General features: G+C 47.3%; 1 protein-coding gene across 1 annotated transcript; it reads right to left on the minus strand.

The window, feature by feature from the left end:
- Positions 1-706: 706 nt before the first annotated feature.
- LOC135901855 (uncharacterized) lies at positions 707-19,702 on the minus strand. Its single transcript, XM_065431688.1, has 4 exons — positions 19,544-19,702; positions 16,437-16,566; positions 12,000-12,118; positions 707-983 (listed from the first exon to the last, which is right to left on the minus strand). Exons 1-4 carry the CDS (start codon positions 19,556-19,558, stop codon positions 804-806), a joined length of 444 nt encoding a protein of 147 aa, XP_065287760.1. The 5' UTR covers positions 19,559-19,702; the 3' UTR covers positions 707-803.
- Between the last annotated feature and the right edge of the window lie 3,841 nt (positions 19,703-23,543).

Here is a 23,543-nt window from a genome sequence, read left to right on the forward strand (position 1 = left end):
TGTGAAAATATTTATGAATCAACATCTTTTTATTTGAAAAGGAAGTAGAGAAAACGCCGTCGGAAGTGAAGAAAGACTCCGTGTTTTGAATGACGCTTCTACAGTTATCAGTCGAACCAACCGACGTAGCCACTTCTGTGCTGTGCTTATGTGTTTTTTTTTCTAACATCCTGCGGTGGACGCAGTACGTCTAGAACCGTATAGCGTCCGGCGCTCTACGTCGTTGTAGGGGACCGGCGACCAGGCAACGTTAGGCACCTTCCCAAATAACAATACGAGTCGGTTTTTGGCACTTGTTAGAGCAGTAAACGACGGATTCAAAAGAAGTGTGATTGTGCCGGAAATGTTATTTCTCTATAATGCTTTGAGATCTAATTAAGAAAAAACACTAGAATTTTTTTAGGATCGCTTGCCAGTTGTTGGCAGTGTTCATCCTGCGCTTCTTTCCTGCACGAGTCCATTTGACGCGGTTGTCAAGTAACGTAGAGTTGCATCTCACAGGCGTGCGTACCTGTGACATGCACCTTACTTCATTTGTTTTTTGCGGGTTTACGCGTCTTTATGGCAGATGGTAGGCATTATTCACCCCGAAAAAAAGAAAATCCTGGGTACGTGGCGCGCGTACACTCCTCCCCGTTCGGCAGAGAACAGCCAGGGCGCAGCGAGTGTCAATCGAAACCCGGCGAGGCTCGCAAAGAGTCCTTCGGAAGACCAACAGGGTTATTTTATTGGGGAAAACAAGAGATGAGCAGAGGCGTTTCCTGCAAGTCAGCAGCGCCACGCCGCCGGTGCGGCCGTCGTCGCTACTGTGACGGGCGGGACATGAAGCGACGGTACGGCGACAGCCGCGGCCGGCGGGCGGCGGCCAGCGTCTCCATCACGGTGGCCTGCAGGTCCGCCAGCATCATCTCGCTCTGCTGCACCAGCTCCTCGAGGCGCCGGATGGCCCCCTGGGCGTCGACGCGAGGCAGCTCCTCCTCGATCTGCAGGAGGCGCGCGTGGTTGACGCGTCATGCAGAGAGCAGAGATGCGGGACGACAACGAAGTTATACGCTGTTATACGTGCAGCGGGCATGGTCGATCGATCGCTCGATCCGTGCCACCTGCACGAAACGGGACACGACACAGGGAGGAGACACCGCGATACGCACCGAACGCCGTACCGGCGTTCCTGGTGACCGTGGTTCCCGGTTCCTCTTCGTGTCCCGTTTTACTTGGCGCAGGTAACGCGAATCAAGGGTCACCGAGCGCTGCGGCGCAAAACGAACGTTACGATTTGATGACTAATCTCGAGACACTATCTCATCCCGCAGGCACAGTATGCAGCGGCAAGCTGAAACAATAATGCTCTGCATGCCTCCTCCATACTTTGCCAACTCTAAGACACCACCGTCTTTCCTCCTCCCTCCTCTCTCTATCTCCCTCTTTCCCGTTCCCCAGAGCACGGTAGCAAACCAGACGAAATTCTGGTTAACATCACTGCCTTCTCTATTTCTTTCCTCCTCCTTTTCCTGTAAGGCTATGCATGCACCTTTCTCGACACACATCCCAGGCCCGCACAAATATTTGAGTGAAGCTTAGAACTATATTAAATAGAAAAAGCTGGCATCGACAGGAGCCCCGACGGGGGTATTTGACTAAAGTGTGCAGCCAATGCTGGAACAACGCATGACCAATCTTGCTGCCAGCATGTAACCATGCAGTGTTACGAATTTTAGCCAGTCAACAGCTACTTGGTTCACCGTACGCTGTAGCATCCAATGCTGATCCATCACTGCATTTTACACCGAACGGGCTCGTTTTCGGTTCCCATACGACCACGCCGGCCTTTTAGAGCGCAGCTCTTTGGCGTCCGTTCCTGGGTTTCGCGTCGTCGTCGGCGTTGTCGTCGGCCTCGTAACCAGCTCCGCCCCCCTTTCATCCCCCCAGCGCTAGCAGCGACCGACTGATACCGCTGGATGCCGCTGACGCCGCTAGAGAGTCAAGATAACGTGACTGCATAGAACACCGTCGCCGCCATGCAGAAAGAGGAGGAAAGGGTCCCCCCCCCCTGTTCTTGTGTGGCGGATAGGGTGCTCTTCAGTTGCCGACGCGCCGGTTATTTCACGTAGGCCCCGGCACGTCGACGAATACGTGACCACCTTCCCACGGCTAGACCTGGTTCTTAGCGCTGCGGAAGCGAGGATATCATATTGTTTGTGTCGGCATCGGCGGCGTTGTCCCTGAAACCGCAGCTCCGCAGCTGGGGTTGACTCACTATCGGCGTCAGCGGCATCAGTCAGTCGCTGCTATCTCTTCCCTCCTCCCTTTATCGTGTTGTCCGCTTGCTGCGCGCGCTTCTGCCCCCATGGTTTGCCGCTGGGTGTACACGCCGCCCCCCTCCCCCCTCTTCCTGCGAGTCTCCGGTTGTCAAAGCGCCGGCTCGAACTTAATTCCTTTCTTCGCTCCTCCTCCAATGCAACCCCTGTGCGGTGGCAATCAGAGAGCCAGGTCGGTGGCGGCGGATCTGTATATGTGCACCGCCCGAGCCGAAATTGCCGCTGCCGCTCGCCACTGCGAAATTATCTGCCAGTTCTTTCTGAGCCATGAGCGAGACGACCGATGGAAGTCCTCCGTCTGCTGCTGCTGCTGCTGCTGCTAAACGAGCTGCCAGAGCAGAGGCCCAGCGCCGTCGCCGTCAGAATCCAGAGGTGCGTGCCGCCGAAGCAGAAGCTTACCGTCGCCGCCGTCGAGATGATCCAGGAGTACGCGTCGCCGAAGCAGAGGCTAAGCGCCGCCGCCGAGAAGACCCTGCCGTTTTCTGTGATAGCGCATACATGTGTTGCTCGATTTCTTTGCCTCAATCTATCGAAAAGGTGAAACAGCTTATTTGCTGCGCTCAAATTTCGCATTAGGAAGTAACGTAATCGTCGGTAATATTTTTTTTTTGGCAAAAGCTACGAACTAAAATATTCACGAAAGTCCACCATTACTATTGCAAAACGAGTGTGCAGCATATCCTTCATAAGCAAGGTGCAGATTTGGGCTACATGTTGGATAGACACGATTACACATCTCGGACATAGACCTTGCAAAAAAGAAGGGGAAAAGAAAAACACGGCGCTGATTTCCATATGGCTCATTGATTTTCAGAACAGAAGCGTCCTTAAAATAAACCTCTTTAATTTGATAAGCCTTGTTGGGATGCCTAGGATATATCGATGTCCAGATCTATAACCATTTTCATTTCACGACAACTGGGTCACTGGGCATGTGCCGCTCTTCATAATAATCATCATAACATATGCATGTAATCCCCAATTGCACACACATAAAATCATACATTGGGAATGGCACTAAACGTCTCCAAGTCATCTCCAAGAGATGAATGCCGCGCCAATTCTTTATGATAATAATTGAACTCACCGTTATTAAAAGCGTATATTAAATTCCTTAAGAAACCGATTGGTGTACCTTTCAGCGCTTTTTGTTGGGCGTTTACTAAGAAAACAGTGCTGCACATGTGTGTATTGAGCTCGAGGTCCACCACTGGACAGACCGGCGCTGCTATCGCTCTGACGTAGGAAGTGACATCGCGTGACTCGCGTTCGCGCCTTTACCGCAGCCAACGTAGCTCCCTGGCTGGGCGAGCTAAGCCTCGATTGTGCGGCTGTGGATAACGTGTGTCATCCCCGCGGCGGAAATTTAGTTGCCCACTCTTTTAGCATCTGTGGTTTACCGCTCAGTGACTCATGTATTCGATCGAGCCCGATGTGAGTCTTCCCGCGTGCTCCAAAACGAAGCGGCAGAGAGATGCTTGGCTGATAAAGCCACTGAAAACGAAATAATGTCGTGATCGTAAGGGTCGAGCAAGCGACGCACAACGTGCTTGTAGCGTGCATACCATGAAGTATAACATCAGTCAAAATATCCTGCGAAGAGACGCATGCGACTTTCACGCGCTCACACCGGAGAAGTGCGGCTTATGGAGATAAAGATGTAAGCGGCCGGTTGAAGTTTAACGTACCCTAATAGACTGGCGATAAATCTTCGTCCCCCAATAATTCTGACAAAAGTGGCAAGCCTCACTGCATGCCCGAGACGAACGCTGTGAACAGTATTGCTATTGCGTCAAAAGTGCGTATACTTTTACTGACTTAAAAAAAACTACTTTCATGAAAGATCATGCGAACTGAATGAGCAATATAAAAGCATCAGGCTGCTCGCTCGCTAAAAGCATTTGCTGCCCTACATGACGGGGATGTACGCGCTAGGTTGCTTTGCGGCCAAGACACACACAACTGGTAAACACTCAGAATTGAGCGTGGCTGAGGAAATGCCGAACACTTCGCAGCCGGTATCACGTGATGTCACTTTCTACGTCACGGAGAGATTCTGGCACATGACGCCATGGTATGTCCTCGAGGCCAATACACTCCCTGCTCACTCGAACGTCAGATGAAGTACCAATTCCTACCCTTCACCTAACGGACAAAAAATAAATAAGAAAGCAAGCTTTTCTTCCACTTATTAGCGATCGCTGTAGTCCGAGAACGCATAGTGCGCCCACTTATGCATCGCCTGCTACATACTGCAATCGTTTAGTGCGTTTAATTGCGTTTAGAGCAAGCGCTTATGTCGATTTCGTCACCATCTGTCGGCATGGCCCGCGGAGAGGCTGCGGTTTGTGACGAGGCGCATGACTACTGGCTGAAAGACGCTCATGTATTTATATTGCATGTTAAAGAACCCCAGACGGTAAAAATTAATGTGCCTCATAATCAGATCGTGATTTTGGCACGTAAAACCACAGAAATGAACACTGGCGGCAAGCACGCGACAAGAATAAAGTGGGGTGGGGGAGGGATCTTATAAAAGGTTAGTAAAGCGAACCGTTCCCATCCCGCTCCGTTTGTTCCGCCTGTTCCCGCGTGCCCCTGCGTGCAAAAAACATCTGTCACCCACAAACGCTGCATGCACATTGGTGCTGGGAATGGTACTCGTTACGAACAAATAGCGCATCTGTCGGTACTCCAACCGACTGCTGGCCCCTAGCAGCTTTCCCTTCTTTCGTACCTGCGGCTGCTGTGCATCTGTCATTTTATGGTAAACACCACATTTACGATTATTCAATAAAGCGCTTGTGCAAGTCCGTCACCATGCTCGGATGAATAATCTTCTCTCCTCGCTGGGATGATCTCTCAAGAGGAAGCTTTAGCTCGGGCCCAACTCCGACACGGCCTATTCAACTACATCTAAAACGCAAAAACGTTTTTTTGAGCCAGCCCCTGGACCGATTTTATTGAAATTTGTTGCATTTGAGAGAAACGTTTAAATTCTAGTAACTGTTGGAAGTGGAATTTCGATTTAGGGCCTGAAATCTTTTTAAAAGATTTTAAAAATACAAAAGCTTGAATAAAATAGAAGCATGAAGTTTACAGCTTAATAAGTCTGCATCAAGAACAGATATCGCGGTTGTGTAAACGGCATTCATTAGATCATTCAAAGCGGCCAAATTCGATATGCCAGTTTGTATCTTACGTGAATTTGTTAAGTTGTTTACAAGGGTTCCGCAAAAGCTGTATTTCCATATTACTGAATTTTGTTAGATTCACGTGTAACACAGTAATTTTGTCCGCTTTTGATGTACTATCATATGCAATTCACAGAATTGTGATATCATTTTTCCTTGCTGAGTTACAGTGTTGTAAAGTGGATAGTATCGTTTTCTGAAAATTTTCAATTTTCGCCAATTTTTAATAAAACAATGACGGCCTAGATCGAAAATTCGAAACCAACAGTCACTATATTTTAAGTTTTTCTTTTAAATGCAACAAACCTCGCCAAATTCGGTGCAATGGTTGCTGAGAAAAACGAATTCTTCTTCTGCATGTATTTAGATAGGAGCACCCGAGCTAAAGCTTCCTCTTAAAGTCGGGCTGCTCCTCTACGAGAGCTTTCTTTCACATGACTTGCCTTTTAACAGCGGGGCTGTTCTAAGTCGAGCCTTCGCCGTCCGGCGTCTGGTGTCACGCAGGGGGGCAGAGCGGGTGCCGGGAGAGGATAGGGGTATAGGAGCAGGTGTTTCGCCGGCGCGCGCCCTTTCGCCCCGTGGATTCCGTCCGGCGCGAGCGGCAGCGCCGACGTCACGCAAATCCCGAGTTTCGAGAGCGAGAAGTGCAAGCAAAGCGCCAGCGGAGGGAAGCTAACGCCCCACTCCGAGAGTAGGAGGCCGAGCAGAGACGTCGACGCAGAGAAATTTCTCCCACGGAGGGCGCCGATGGACGGTTCAAGATAAAATCCCTCGACCCTAACTGCGCCCACAGCTACAAGGTGTGCGACAGACTGTGGTTTGATCACAACCTCAGGCATCTGAAGAACGTGCGCAATCCGGAACCGAAGCTCAAATCTAGCAAAACGGCGACAACGAGATAAAAGGCTTTCATGAAAATCGCGCTAAACACGAGTTTAAACATCAGGAAACGACCATCCGACATTACTATTTTTTTTTTAGTTCTGCTTGAAGTTTCACAAACGTCCACTCGTCCATCGGCGGCTATAGCATCGCCGCTGGAACTTAATCTTCACTTGAACTATCACCATCATAAATGCTCTCGAGAGAGTTGTGAGGTGGCTCGAGCAGAAGGGCCACAGCTTCTCTCTAGGTGGAGCAATGACCTCCCTCATGTAATGTAAACTGCATGGCTTGGCGGCACAGATAGCCCTAATCGCATGGAATTGGCAAATCTGCGCTTTTTTACAAGTTTATAATTAAACTACAGAAACAGAAGCTGCTTCAATATATTTAACGTTATATATGTGGGACTTAAGCAAAAGAAGAGAAAGCACTAGAATTTCCGGGCATTTAAGTTTGCTGCTCTGTCCAAGAAGATTTAGCCTGAAGACGACGTCGTTGCAACAGAGCACTAGCAATCAGAAAAAAATGAATTACTGCTGTTAGTGACAACTGTTAAAAAGCGCAAAAGAAAGGAAAAAAGACAATCCATATTGCTTATTAAAAGTGGGGTATAGATGATCGCAGGGATGAAAGCGGTATAGAGCGGGACCCCTATTTTATTATATCCAGCTGATTTACGGCATAAAGTGGGTATAAATGAGTATTATGCATTATGCACTGTCCTGCAAAGGGGCAAATACAACAAGTTTAAAAAAAATGATAACAAATACAAACACTGACAATATTAGTGGGCACGCCAGCTGGTCATCCGTCAGAGCCATGATGAACCCGTTCATGTTGTTTACGCAGATTCTTCTATCCTCTGCGCCAGCGATGGCCGGCGCCCTTCAAGATACGACCGGCAGCGTCACCCCTACGCTACCTTTCATACTCTGTGGAGACTGCGCAGACGGACCACTGCCTCAGCTGGATTCTTGGGCAAGCCTTCACCGGAAACCAGCGCACTCAACTTCCGTTCCACCTGACTACTTAAACACCCTCCTGCCCCGGGATGCTTTCAGTGGGCACGCCAGCTGGTCATCCGTCAGAGCCATGACGAACCCGTTCATGTTGTTTACGCAGGTTAGTAACACGTACTCCTCCGTCAAAACGTGTCACCGCTGTCTAGTCCAGCTGGCGTGCCCTTCCAGCGTTAGTACTGTATGCATGTACATTAAAAAATTTTTGCTTGCGTTGCTGCTGCTCAGTGGGGATATTGAATCCAATCCTGGGCCCACTACTGAACAGTTGCTCAGGGAAATTCTTGATGGACAAAAGAGTATGCAGAAGCGACTAAACACCATTGAGTCTAAACTTGAGAACGTGGAAACCATAGCAGCCAAATATGCGGAACTCGGAGCACAATTTGAGAACATGCAAAGAACAAACAATACAGAATCTAGAACAGAAACTAATTGATTTAGAAGATAGGAGCAGACGAAACAATCTATTAGTCTTCGGCTTTAAAGAAGATGTGAACGAAACACCGGATTCGCTATTGAGCACATTAAATGAAGAATTATTTCTAAAGCACTTAGGTGTTCGAGTATCTTCCGTTGAAAGACTGCATAGGATGGGCCGTAAACAGGCAAAGAAGCACCGCCCTATCATTCTAAAATTTATAGACCACCGAGAAAAAACAACCGTGCTAAGTAACTGCCACAAGCTCAAAGGGCAAAATATATCAATTTCGTAAGATTTTTCAGCAGAGACGCGGCAGATAAGGAAGCGCATCTGGGACAGCACAGCTGACGATAGGAAAGCAGGTGCCAAAGTAAGGCTTCAGTACGACAAGATAAAGGTTGACAATCAAACGTACCTATGGGACAGCGCTCAGATGAAACGCATACCTGTCACCTTCCGTCGAGAAAACCCTAACGGACTGCAATGACCCCAATCCTTTGTTAAAAAAGAAAAAAAAACTTTTTCGGTGTCTAAACATAAATGCTAGGAGCATAGCAAACAAAATCGCCGAATTAGAGAGTATTGTAATTGCCCACAAACCCCATGTTCTAATACTAACAGAAACCTGGTTGCATAGTGACATCACCGACTCTGAAATAACACCTCGCGGTTACGGAATCTACAGACATGACAGGGGGGATTCCCGCGGCGGCGGCGTTGCAATTCTCTTCCAAGAAATGTTGAGTGTTACTAGGATGCCTGATATTACAGGAATTGAATGTGTTGTGGTAAAAATTTTTCTTGACGAGTGTAATCTAATCGCAGGAGGGTTCTATCGGCCTCCAAATTGCGACACCACCTTCTTTGAAAATCTTAACGAGTTCTTGAGCGCCTATAAAAATAAGCGCTGCAGTATGCTACTTGCGGGTGATTTTAATGTTCCTTCTTTAAATTGGACTAACGATTTCTCTGAGCCCCTCTCAAGTGCTTCTGAACCTTTCGTAGATATAGTAGTGCTTCACAACCTTTCTCAGCTTGTCAAAGAACCTACCCGCATTCAAAACAATACACTGTCAATTCTGGACCTTTTCCTTGCAAATACTGCCGTAGTCCGCCGCAACCCACAAATTCAAGTTTTCGAAGGTATATCGGATCACAAAACGGTATACCTTACGTTCGAAGTGAATTTTGCTCCACAGATTTAAAAACAACAAAGACTTGTTTCAGATTTCTCCCGTGCCAGTGATATTGATGTATTGGACGCCCTAGATGGCACTTTTCCGGAATTTCATACCATGTGTGAATCAAACGAGCATTCTATTGATGGAATATGGGGCTACTTCAAGTTCCTGGTTCTGAAATGTGTTCGTGATTTTGTACCTGTGAAGCGAAAAGTGCTGCGGAAGCGCAATCCCTGGGTAACAAAAGAAATAGTACGGATAGAGCGGAAACTGAAAAAGGCAAGAAAACTCAAGCAGCGCCCGACTGTTCCCGCAAGCGATCGGCTTCTTGGCTTGCGTACATTATTAGCTGATAAAATAAAAAAGCAAAAGAATACTATAAAAAAATAACACTAAAAAATTTTCTCGTCTCATCCCCAGGAAAATTCCGGCAGCACTTATCGCCAAAAATTAAAGCTGCACCCAAACTGTGTATCGGTGATATCTTTTTAACCGACAGTGTCGAAACTGCAGATGCGCTCAACCGATATTTCTGCTCAGTGTTTACTCGTAACGACGGTATCAGCCTACAGTTCCCTAGCTATGAACACATTCTGCCGATTGGTGATGCCACAATTACTGAGGAAGGTGTGTTAGCACTTATGCTCAACCTCGACGCTAAAAAATCGCCCGGAGCTGATGGAATCCCGAATGCGTTTCTTTCCCGGTACGCCGAATGGTGTTCAATGTATTTAACCCTAATCTTCGAGAAATCACTGTCACGCGCAGAAATTCCAACCAACTGGAAGTACGCGAAAGTCATCCCCATACCAAAAACAGCGAATCCGTCTCTCCTCACATCATACAAGCCAATATCATTACTATGCACATGCGCAAAAATCCTCGAACACATAATTTTTAAGCACACTTCCGCCTTTCTTAACGACAACGCAATAATTGACGCAAGACAACATGGTTTCCGGTGAGGTTTTTCTACTGTAACTCAGCTCGTAGAAACAGTTCATGACTTAGCGACAGCTTTAGATAGACAAGGCCAAATAGACTTAATATTTCTCGATTTTGAAAAAGCATTTGACCGCGTCTCTCACTCCAAACTACTTCTTAAACTAAAACCCATTTTAAAGAACGACGCCTTAGTTAACTGGATTACAGCATACCTTTCATTACGCAGACAAAGTGTTCAGGTCAAAGATGCAGCTTCAACACCCGCAACTGTAGACTCAGGCATTCCACAGGGATCAGTGTTAGGGCCGCTCCCCTTTCTTATCTTTATCAACGACGTCATCAGTGACATACGCGTCAAGATAAAGCTTTTTGCAGATGACTGCATTTTGTATAACGAAATACGCAATTCAAATGATCAGGAAGCTTTAAACACCGCGCTGTATGCAATACAAACCTGGTGCTCGAAATGGCAGATGAATATTAACCTCAAAAAGACTGTTGCAATGACCATTACTCGCAAAAAGAATCCCTTGACCCCTACTTATAGCATTAACAACCAGTCTTTATCAGTCGTGTCCATGTACAAATACTTGGGAGTAGTATTAACATCAGATCTTAGGTGGAATGAACATGTAACATACATTTATAATGAAGCAATGAAGAAACTAGGCTTTTTAAGGCGATCAATAGGAAACGTTTCACCTGAAATAAACCTCTTAGCATATAAAACATTCATCCGACCCATTCTAGAATACGCTGCCATTGTCTGGGATCCGCACACACTAACCAACATCACTAAAAGTCCAAAGAAAATCAGCCAGGTTTATTTTCAATTCGTACAGCTGGCGCACATCCCCATCATCTCTTCTAGAAGCTGCAGAACTGGAAAACCTTGCAGTAAGGCTTTATCGGGACAGAATGAATTTTTTTTACTGCATAACAATCAATTGGGAATAGATAAAACAGCATATATTCTACCGGCTAGTCACCGTTACACGCGCTCTTATCACAACAAAAAGGTTAGAGATTTTACCTGCAGGACTAACGTATTTAAAAACTCTTTTTTTCCCGCGCACTATTTCTGAATGGAACGCACTACCTGCCACAACTGTCAAATGTCCAACGGTTTCATCCTTTCTTTCTGCACTTTGTGAATAAACCATAGCGTTCATCTTTCGTTTTTACTAATCAAATCATGATTGTGAAAGGTTTCTCTTATGTTGATTTTTTTATGCAGATTCTTGTTCAGTGTCTGTTATCTTGTTTGATCTTATTTCATATATTTTTTTTGTTATTACAAATGCCTACTCGTGGTAACAAGGCTGGCAGTACTTGTAAAATAAATAAATAAATAAATAAATAAATAAATAAATAAATACATAAATAAATAAATAAATAATGTGTCGTGTTGTTGTACGTTATCCTGAAAACAAAAAGAATCCCTTGTTAACGAAAAAGATCGAGTTAGCTGGCAGTAAGCGCTGTGCTTACTTGTTTGTATTGGCTGCATCAAGGATTTGACTAAGAACCGTATGGCAAGGTAAACTCGCAGCATATCAGTTATAAACGCTGTCACTGACCAACAAGGTTGCGACCAGCGCGAAGCGACAAACACGAATTCTACCCTTCGCGCTGTTAGCTCCATCCCTCGCTCTCCTGTACTCCCACAAGCGCCGTGAAACGCTCCTTGCGTTTTTCTGCTCTGTACGGAACGGTAGCGAACGGTGCCGACAGGTGCGGTACCACCAGTGACACGAACCGCGAAGTGAAGCCCCTGTTCAGGAGCAACTTGATTTTTTTTTTTCCGAGTTGGTTCAGCTTGAAGGTCTGTTGAAACAGCGCGCTGGGACGAAATATAACGAGTACAACAGGACCGTATAGCGCCGACTGCCAACTAAACTGTATGCCCGGTGCTTCTTCCAATGCAGTCGACAGCGTTATACTCCTGTCGTGGTTGCCTTGTTGTGCTTGTATCATCGCGCTTCTCGAAAATAGTTGCACGGGAAGTGCATCGACCGCGGCGTACGGCTTACCTTCATGTCGTCGTCGTCGAGCGTGTCGTCATCGCTCTGCTCGTCGGCCAGCAGGCGGTGAGGACTGCCGAGCTCCAGGGCCGCCTCGGCGACCAGGTCGGCGAGCGCGTCCGCGTATCCTGCAGCGCGCAGGACGAGTCACGCATGCAAATGGAGGACGCACAAGGCGCGTTGACACCGGCCCACGCCTTCCGACGTGGATTGGCGACATTAGGAAGATACATTAAAATAGGTTATCTTAGCCGTACTAGTAAGTTATCCTTCTGAATGAAAAAGAAACGGTTATCGCGAGAGAGGGATCGATATACGAGAAAACAGGCAACAATTAAACGCGGGTGGCGACGCCGCTTTTAAGCTTGCGCACCGTCATGGTCTTGCCAATGTCTGTGTGAGCCTAGTTAATTTTTTTCGTCGGTAAATATCGGCTGCGAATCAGGCTAGGCTTGGCAAGTTTCGAGAGCAAAATGGGGTACGTAGCTGATAATGAAGTTGACATTATAGGGTGGAAGAAATTCAGCAGGCCTTACAAGGCGCAAGGCAGATGGCCGGTGGTTTAGTGCAGTTGCAAAATGGATTCCAGGAGAAGGAAAGTGCAGTCGAAGACGACGGACAGTTAGGTAGTGGGTTTGAATTAGAAAATTTGAAGGCGTAAGACGGGTTTCACTGGCACGAGATGGGGGGGGGGGGATTGGAGAACACTGGAAGAGGCGATCTGTTATTCGATTTTTATGTCCTGCAAGGGGCAAAGAAATAGGCGGAGGATGTTGGCACTCCATAAAAATTCCTTTCATTGAATTGTAAAAGAACCATGTAGTATAAATATAGACAGCTTCGACGAGTTTTCGTGGGAGAAAGCAACCGAAATACGAGAAACTACTGCAAACTGCAAAATACGAGACATTGGCGTCGAAATGACATATCGGCCGTGAAATTCCCGCGCGAAATTTAAAAGAGAAGTCTGCTCCACTTTCTTTTCTGCTAGTAATTCACCTTTTCTCACCATATGTATGAAAATAGACTTGTGAAAGATTACCTCACCAATGCAACTTGCTTACCTAATCCGTCTGTAGGGAGTGTAACAACGCGAGCTTCCCCGAATGAGTGAAATCATTGTTGCCTATTCGTAGGGGTGATATTGCAGTGGAGAGGGGGCTAACGCTCGTTATTAACCTCGAAGGATACATGCGAGATTTGCTGGCAAATAACGAAACAAGATATGAAGAAAGAACGAATGCAAGAAAGTAAGTGCAATTCCCCTTCAAAAATCACCACGGAGCTGATATTGCTGTACATGCAATGATAGATGTAAGGAAGTAATGGATGTGCACGAAGTAATTTTGGCTCCTGCTTCAACTTCGTTAAACGAGGTTTGATTTATTACGAAGAAATGAAGAAAAGAAAACCTGAGGGTACCCGAAAGTCCAGATACGAATTTATTTCGCTGCATTGTACAGTGTTCCATTACTGCAAAGAAAAAATTGAGCAAAAAAGAAAGTGGATTTCTATTTTAAGAAACCGCTGTTTTATGCACTGGAGCACAAAAGTAACTGCAACGCCAATGAATTTCTACGGACACATTGAAAACTGATATCTCAGAACTGGTGCTGTCCACGAAATTCCTTCCAAGTGGATACGCTATGGGAACTCAGCGGCTATAATTACTGGATTCGAATATGCAGCGTAAGGTAATTAGCTTTAAAAATAATTAGCGTGATTAGGTTAATTATTCAAATGAGCATCTTGATTTCTCGTAGAAGTAATGGCCGCCTCACCAATTAATTTAGATCAAGGTCGGCTGTATCGTGACTGGCGACGAGGAGCCGGCAGGGCGTTCCTTTATCTCATCGGAAGCGCTCGGCCAGCAGCGTGCATTTTCGCCGTGATCCGACGGGAGCCGACGTTCTTCACCGAACGCACGCTTGAGAGCAGCACGATACCACTGCGCAAGCGCTCCATCACGTGGCTTTTTTTTTTCATATGTCGCGGGCTTTCTTTGCAACCCGGAAAAAAAGGACTACGGGAGACGTATCGCAAAAGAAACAACTCGATCGGTAGTTTCTGAAGGTGCTCTACAAATCAGCGTATCATACTTGGAGTCCTCCACCAGCAATTAAAAAGTGGGGCAGCGAAACTTACTCGGTGAGTTATCGGGGAAAAAATGTCTGAGTTACTATAGGCTATTGCGAATAGTATGCGTTCGGTTCGATTCGCTTGCGACGCGCCTTTCATTTTTTAAATTATTGGCTCAAGTTACGTGGGACACCCCGTGTGTGCCATTGCAGGGTCGCCAACGCCCGAGGACGCGCAGACTTGCGCTGAAACCTGCGGATCCTCCCGCACGCGTGCGGAATGCTGCACATTTCGCACATGTCGGCGTTTAACGTGTACAACTTTCGGCTTGAACTGCTCGTGCTAAACCAGTGCAAAGCGAAATTTGTGCACCTGCACGTGCGAAACGTGCAGCTTTCCGCACGTCCACGCGCGTGCGGAAGGCCGCACGGAATAAGCGTAAGTCGACAATATAAGACTTCAGTACAAGCTCTGCTTTTGAAGCCTCGGTATATGCCAGTGGGATCAGAATCACTTTCGAAACCGGTGGCGACGAAGCTCGCGGGCGTGCAATCACGTTGCGATTTTCGTATTTCGCACGCTACTAGCAAAGTGCAAGAAAAAAAAGAATAAAGAAAAAAAAGATGGGAAAAGGAAAGTTACGCAGGACGCAGACCATTCGAAACGACTTCACGACGCGACAACAGCTTTCCCATTGGAAGTGAGCAGATTAATTTAAAAAGCTCAGTGCACAAACACTCTGTGAAGAAGGATGACCAGTGAAGGTATGTATGTGGGCCCCTTAATGTCGAAACGCACCACCGCCGCGGATCGGTCCGGCATTTCACTATCTTCGGGATCGGCACACGTATGTGGAGCTTTATACACACGGACGCGATCCTGGGGAAACTAGCCCTTAACAGCTGTGCTGTAAAAAATGATTTTTATATATGCCGAAGTAATTCCTATAAATACCATTTTCCTCGTGCCAGAAGAGCACTGATGACGGAGCACGGTAGTTTTCATAAACGTGCCTCACATATCGGCGTTCTTTTGACAGTTTCGTCACTTATATGTACATATATTTTTCGAGAGACGCCGATGCTGAACAAAAAAATAAAAATTCGCCTTCACCGTGACATCGCAGAAACGGGGAAATGTAATTGGCTGGCGCATTTGCACAAGATTTCTTTGAGTTGTGCAGTGGCGTTGTTGCCACTGCGCAACAACGGTTGCCACGAACATCGGATCTAGTTTGCCCAGTTGTTCCACATACTGAAGAAAAAAAATTGCGGCTAATATCAGGGGTTGCACCGATGCGCTTAACCCTGCAATGTGCAAACACATTTCCACATCAAGAAACACACAATCAACTGGTTCATCTTTATGTTGTGCCCCGGAAAGTACATTCCTACAGATATAAAACGAAGAAATGTTATTTTTTAGTTAGAGCTTAATTAAAACATTAGTTTATTGATCAGTAATCAGTAAAATTCGCAGTATAGCTCGACAGGCGCAGCATCGATTGCGATTGCAAATTAGGGGTGGCTATACGAAGTAAGGATAGTAGCTTTATCGGCCGCATAAACTAGTAAATTAACTAAATTAAGAATTGTTAACTAAATTAATAATCATCCCCGGTGTCACGCGCGCACAAGCAAACATGAACACATCTCAGTCGACGACCGCGGAAACTCGCTGTCAAAACGCTGGAGTGAGGAAGCGCGGCAGCTGCAGCGAGCGAACTGACCTTCCGTCTCGCATCAACGCGAGTTAAGCTGCGAAAATACAGCACGTGGAGGACTGCGTCCCGTCGCTGATAGCTTTAAAGGCGCAGCGGCCAGGGTGGGCGCGCGCGACCACCCAGGCAGGCCGGAGTGCCCTTCCCCTTTCCCGGGGCCCCTCCCCTTTTCTCCCCTTTTGCACGCTACGTAAGTCGGCGCGCTTCCTCCCCGCTTCCCTCCCTTGCATGGACGAAATTGAGCCGCTCTCGCCGGTTCACCCTCCCACGCTTACACTCGCACATACAGCATACGGCGCGCGGCGACGAATTTATTACCTTCAACTTTTTACGGAACTTCACGGCGACGGAAGAAATGCGCCAGGAATGTCCATATAATTGCTATCGCAGTAAAATTCACAGCCAATGTTCACTCCAGCACATTGGAAGCGCGACTATGGACATTGCGTTGGGTTTCGCGCACCAGTCTTGAATATAGCCATCCGTATTTTTAGACATCCAACTCAAAGTAACACGTGCGATACCTTGGGCATTGCATGGACAGACGTGAGATTGGTATGCCGGTGTTCACTCCAAAGTTTGATCTTGATACACGAGCCGTTGAATGCCGATAAAATATAATCAGATGAGTGTTCATGCGTGTTTACCCTGCTCGCTGTCCGGCTCCTCACACGTGATGGTCGAGTCGAAGTCGAAGGCCACGGATTCCACGCCCTCCACGCCTTCACCGGCGGCGGACTGCAGTTCCGTTGGCTCCGCAGGTGGGAACCCCGTGTCCTGCACGCGTTGGACGCCGATTTACGCTCGGCACTTCCTTTGCGAACGCGGAATATACCATGGAATCTGACGGAAGAACTCTGGAATAGGGTGAATGCTAAATTACGCGGTTTAACGTCGCGAAACTGTCCACGGGGTTATGAAAGACGCTGTAATTGAGAGCTACAGAATAATTCTTACCCCCACCCCCCCTCGGAGTCCCGCAAACATGCACTCAAAGCACGGTACACGAAATATATATATATATATATTTTCGTTTCGTTTCCATAGGAATGCGGCTGCCGCGGCCAGGATCGAGTCCACGACCTCGTGATCTGCTGCGCAACGCTATGGCGTCAAAGTTCACACGGCTGGAGGTTTCGGAAAAGGCAATATGTGGCTTAGAAGAACTTCTTGTTGGGCGAGTTGGCGCATATTAGGAAATAGTTTTATAACTGCGCAAACAAACGACCCCAGAGACACTGGGACAGGCGCAGACTTGCAACTAAACTTTTATTCCACGAAGACTGCATATAAGTACATCTCAGGAATACACCACTCCGCGTGCGGGGGGAAACCATAATCACCCAGAAATTTTCTGTTCAAGCAACGCGCAACTATAACTACGTGCATCAATAAGCCTCATCTCATTGTTCTACAGATAAACTGAGGTGTCGCTGACACAATCATCTCCCATCTAAGATGATACCCCTCGCGTAGGACAATATCTTCACTTCTTTCAGGATCGGCTCACAGGGGCATGCCAAGCAATGAGTAGGAAGGTGCCCACTCGCTTAATTCTTAATCGCCAATTCATGCTCACGCATGCGTATATTCACGCACATTCCTGTTTGGCCTACGTATACTTTGCCGCATGACAGAGGAATCTGATAGACTACCCCAACAGGGCAATCTACGTAAGAATCGGAGCGCTTTATTCCGCACCCTTGGGACCACCTATTCGTGCTTCTTCCTATGCGCTAGCGTAGGAAGAAGCATGCGTGAGCATGCTTGAGGCATGAATTAATCACGCGTGAACATGAATTGTCGATTAAGAATAAGACGAATGGGCACCTTCCTACTCATTGCTTGGCATGCCCCTTTGCTTGGCATGCCCCTGTGAGCCGATCCTGAAAGAAGTGAAGATATTGTGCTACGCGAGGGGTATCATCTTAGATGGGAGATGATTGTGTCAGCGACACCTCAGTTTATCTGTAGAACAATGGGATGAGGTTTATTGATGCACGTATACTCATTACTGATCATTACTAAGCAATTTTAGTCATTTATAATCAATTGTAGTCGTTACAATTCGTCGTTAGACATATTGGTCATTTAGTAGTCATTACAAGTAATTTCAGTCATTATTAGTCATTACTGCTCACTAGTAAGCATTTTTAGTCATTTGTAATCAATTGCAGTCATTACAATAATATTATTTGGGGTTTTACGTGCCAAAACCACTTTCTGATTATGAGGCAAGTCATTACAACCGTCGTTAGACATATTGGTCACTTCGGAGTCATTGTCATTAGAAGTCATTAATAGTCATTGTAGTCCTTACTAATTATAGACATTTCAAGGTATTTCTAATCGATTGTGGTCATTACAAGCTGTCGTTAGACATATTGCTCATTTGATTCATTAGTAGTCATTACAAGTCATTAGTATTCATTATTAGTCATTCCTAGTCATTATTAACCTCTATAAATCTCTGATAACGTTATCACTCATTTAACTGTCACTATCAATCATTTTTCATTCTTCAATCTGTCTTTAATCTCTTCATATGGCGTGATGACGCTTCGGTGGACACTCCGGCGGTCAGGTCTGTCGACACAAACTAGAAGGGCTTTCGGCCTAATAATAGCTGACTATTTAACTACAGGAAATTCAACCAGGTCGAATTTCGCTATACGTCACGAGTGATAATAAAGACGGTTGTTGGAAGTGAAAACAAACAAGTCCTGGTAGGAAAACAATTTCTATCTAAAAAAATGGCTGTGGCTTAGGTAAGGTTAAGCCCAGGATGCGAAGCATCCTAGCCTTTATTTTAGTTGTTGAACCACTGTTTAGCCTGGTGAACTGCTGTTGCTTGGCTATATTTGGTTCGGCTAGACGAAGAAACAACTCATGCATTACTTCTTCGCCTTCAAGAGTGGAACGCGACAGCGTTCCCGTCGACCCGCCAAGGGGTGTAAGACAATGGGCTACAGGGCAGCGACTACGCGCCCCGCATTGGACGCGGTGAGCGTCGAGCAAAGCAGCGTTCGGCGCGTCAACGAAATGTGCGCCTGAGCAAGAGACGCACGCCTTAGAAACAGCTCGTTTCTAAGGCAACACCGCATTCACTAGAGGCGCTTTTGTACCGCTTTGAAGCATCGTACTCGTGGCTCAGTGGTAGCGTCTCCGTCCCACACTCCGGAGACCCTGGTTCGATTCCCACCCAGCCCGTCTTGCAAGAGTTGAGCCAAAGCCACTTCTCCTCTGTCGTGACGTCACGGTGTCACGTGATTTCATGGCGACACCGCCGCGCCTGAGGAGCTGGGTTGAGCTCTCGTAATATGCTTCGCATAAAAAATGACGATAGCGGGCACTATGTCGTACAACCGTACTTTCTCTAAGCACGGCGCAGACAGCGCGGTGCCTCTGACCTGCAAGAGGTCCTCGGGTGTGCAGGATGACGTGTCGACAAACTACCGCCCGAGCTGTACCTTCCCGGCCGCCGGCGAAATAACGCCTCACTTTTCCGAGAAGCGCCTTCGATCCGTCACATGCGCGGCCCAATAATCGGAAAGAATTGCGTCAACCGCTTTTCTCAAATTGCGCGAGACGGGGCGGTACAAAGCAGTGCGCTCGCCGTGCACACTGCGACGGCGAACCGAGTGCGCCGCCTCGCAAATTCTTGCGTCGGCAAAGCCTCTGCAGCTGCGTTCGGCCACGGAGCCAGCGAATCGGGCGCGAGCAATGGCGTCTCGGTTGGGCGCGGCGTACTCACGGAGTTGTCGGACATCGGCGTCGGTTGTGGGAGAGGCGTGGACGGACCGAAAGCGGCGACTAGGTCGTGCGCGCACTGGGAGCGTCGGAGGCTCTGTGGGAGCAAGAAAAGGAACGACTGCACGTGCGCTGGAGGCTCGAGCGATTTCCTTCTCTACGGGAGCGGCACGCAGCATACCCACTGCGGGGTTGGCCAAGCATGGATCGGCACTTGAGACGCCGAGATTTATGCCGGGTAAATCAAGCGAAGAGGGAAAAAAAAAGTGCGCAACGGCGGATAATTAACCGCAGTAATTTCGTATATTAGGTTTTGCGCAGCACTGGACAATCCCCGGCTTCTGCGCAAATATGCCATATGTTCTGAAGAAGGAAGGAAGATGAAGCGAGTGAATGCTGTCAGAAATTCGTGGTGACTGTGACGGTCGATCACTTTCTTCCCGTTCTGTCGCTGTTTCCTATATTTAAAAAAAAGGCATTTTAGAAACACAGTTTAGACAACTTAGTTTCCGTTTCGGAAATTCTTTCTCTGGGAGTCTCTTCTCTTGGTGACTGTCGTAGCTTGCTTAGCCGGGCAGAGAGAGAGAGAAGGCAAACTGGTGCTACTGAGCAAGCGAAGTATTTTTCGCCCATGGTGGGCAGTTTCCTCATTCTAGGAAACCGTGGATGAATTTTCGATTGCTTCAGGGCGACAATCTTGATATGCTCCAAGTGCGGTATTTTTCGTTCATTTATTTCGGACGATTTCGTACTATTTAGTTATAGATTAAGCCTTTTCCGAACACCAACTGAATCTTGACCGACGCCCCGTGATACACATGGAGCTGGAGACAATAGAGTGACCAGCAGTTGATCATGAATACGAACCTCTGTCATGGCTCTCACGCACAAGAATTGTTCAAACAATGTCGTCGTCGTCGTCCTCGTGTATGTTTGACGCACATACCCACAGTGGGGGATAGTTCATAGATCGGATGGTTGAGAAACGGAGAATAGAGGAGTTAAAGGGACACTAAAGGTTACTATGAAGTCAAGTTACAGTGATAAACCAATGCTCTAGAACGTCTAAGGCATCAATATAATCGGGAGCAGAGCTTTAGTAACCGAGAAATTGAGGTAAATGCATGACGCGATTTGAGACACGCCAGCGACACTCCGGTATTGCACGATGACGAATGCATTCCTCATCAAAATTTATGTCACATGTACTCAACTACTGGTATTCAAAAGATCAATTCATTAGGCTATAAGACGGAAGAAAATGCTACTCCTCTACTTCTGTTCGATTCTAAGAAAAAATAACATTTTGACGTCGCCCTTCAGTACTATGGGTGGTCGAAAGGTTTCGTTTTCGCACGACTCAGCGCCGCGCGCGCTTTCGAGTTTCAGTTGTTTCGTTATCACGTCGTGCTGCGCTGGTTCTGATGGCTCGTGAAACTTGCATTTGGAAAAGGCCGCGAGAATGCCACGTCCATGTGATGTCGTGGGATGCGCGAACGGTCCGTGGAACTTGGCCGGGCAGTTGCAGCAGCGAATGAAACGTTACTTATCGCTGTGTGCCAACGAGTGAACTTCTCCTTTCGAAGTGGTTAAGTGCCGTACCTCTGCCACAGTGCGTTGGCAAAGAGCCGAAAAATCGCATAGTGTGCTCGCTGCAATTTCGTCCAGAGGATTACGAGTTCAACGCCGACTTACCGAAGTCGTGTGAGGTGCCTTTCAAAGCAATGCTTTCCCGTAGCGCTGTTCCGTCAGTCTTGCCTGCATTCTCCGAAGCGCAAGGACAACTGCAGCATCGCGAGTCAATGTGTCGTTGTCGGGGTCGTCCATTGCAAGGAGCGTCAAAGTTGGCGTCATAAAATCAAGAACCAGCTTATCGTCGCGCGCTTTTCCTTCCGCTGGCCACCATAGTTCCGGTTTCGCGCTGCTATCGGCCATGTCTTGGCTCTGTTTCTGGCCGCACGTTTGCGTTTTGCGCAGAAAAGCCGTAGCGCCGCCTGCGGGCGTCGTTTTACTCACCGACGGCGCAACGTCACTGTGAGACCATGACGTCACCACTCCTCGATCGGAGGGCGGGCGATTTGAATTGCGCTAGAGGTACGCGGACGCTTCAGAACGCATTTTCTCTTAAAATAAGCCTCTTCTTCGCACGAAACAAGCGTTACGAGGTTTCTGGGATGGTATTTCAACAGTCCACGTTGACTTACTATTAACCTTTAGTGTCCCTTTAAGAGGAAGCTTTAGCTCGGGCCCAACTCCGACGCGGCCTATTAAAATACATGTAAAACGCGAAAACGTTTTTCTGAGATAACCACTGGACCAATCTTAATGAAGTTTGTTGCATTTGACAGAGAAAGTTAAATGCTAGTGACTGTTCGAAGCGGAATTTCGATTTAGGGTTTGAATTTTGTTTAAAAGATTTTCAAATATTCGACAGCTTGAAAAACATAGAAGCACGAAGCGTATAGAAGCCCGCTAGCGGAACGAATATTGGAGAACTATCGCAACGGGGGAATCCATCTTACCCCCCGTTGCCTGGTCTGGTCTCCGAGCCACCAGGGCCTAGCAGAAAATGAAGCCGCGAACAAGGCGGCCCGAGCACTCATCTACCGGGCGTCCCAGTTAGACCACGAGTACCTGGAAACCGAAGGCAGCTATCGTGTTACAGTCAAAGATATCACGACCTATTACAAAGATACGCATCGCCAATACCCAACGCCCGCAAAGGGGCTTGGCAAGGCTAATTAACGCATCTTGAACCGGCTTTTCACTAAGACTTTATTGTGCCCGGCAATATTGAAACATTTCGATTGTTCCTTCACTGGCAAGTACCAATACTGTGGGGAGGTGGCTGACAACTACCACATGGTTTGGGCTTGTCAGCTCAATTCAGCTATACTAGGCACAAGGCACTACACAAGGCACGCGTATAGCATAGCCATAAGCTAACCAAAGCATATCCATAAGTTAAACCGTAAGCATGGCCATTGCCTAAATCATAAAGCATAGCCATAAGCTAAACCTTAAGCATATTCATAACTTAAACCATAAGCATATCCATAAGCTAAACCGCAACTATATCCATAGGCTAAATCATAAAGCATAACCATAAGCTAAACCTTAAGCATCACTGAACCTTTTCGCTTCGAGATATCCAGGCTTACCCTAACCTAAGTCCCAGCCAATTTTCTGAGTCGGCGAGAACCGCGCAAGCCGCCGTGGAGAGTCGGTCGGGGAAGGCGTGCTTTCAGGGAAGGAGATCAAAGCTGGCTGTTCCAGCACAGCAGCAGCCCGGCGCTCAAACCACGTTTGGTCACAATCGCACTCGTGCACGTGTCTGTCGTGCCAACGCGACTCTTGCGAGACGATCGACGCGCGTACCAGAGTCACACTGCGTATAAGCGCGGTTGGGCGAATGCGCACGCAACATGCAGTTTGTTCTTTCTTTCTTTTTTGCGCTATAGAGACGCAGGAATGAAGTGCGCAGATGTGTCCCGCGTTATTAACAGATTACCGAAAAGCTTCGTTTCACATTCTATTCCAAGATGTGCGTCGGATCTGCCTGTAATTCTTTGTGGGTATGTCGAGGGGTAGCTTAACTCCAGCACTCCATGCCGCTGGGTGTCCAGACGTGGTTTGCGAATAAACCTTTCTTAAAGGAGCCAGGAACAGACGCGCACAAATGTTGCGGAAACAACGCGGTGGATCGTTCGTGGACGAGATACGATGGAAAGAAGAGACATTAAAAGAAAAAAAAAATTGATGCCGAGTGTAACATGGCTTACTTGATAGGTCAAGCACAACGTGCCGCAAGAAGCAGTAATTTCGTCATCGGGCTCGATAATTACTGGATCAGCTGCCTCACAGCCTATTCTCATACCGACGTTTCGACTCTTCTTACAATCCCACGCATTTTTTTTTTACGTTGCGTTCAGAAAGTCCTGCACAGCTTGCGATGCGAACTTTTGCCCCCTTGATGACGTCATGCACGCCTGCGCGCTTGTGTG

The sequence above is a fragment of the Dermacentor albipictus genome, chromosome 2 (genome assembly GCF_038994185.2).
Source record: "Dermacentor albipictus isolate Rhodes 1998 colony chromosome 2, USDA_Dalb.pri_finalv2, whole genome shotgun sequence".
Taxonomy (NCBI): Eukaryota; Metazoa; Arthropoda; class Arachnida; order Ixodida; family Ixodidae; genus Dermacentor; species Dermacentor albipictus.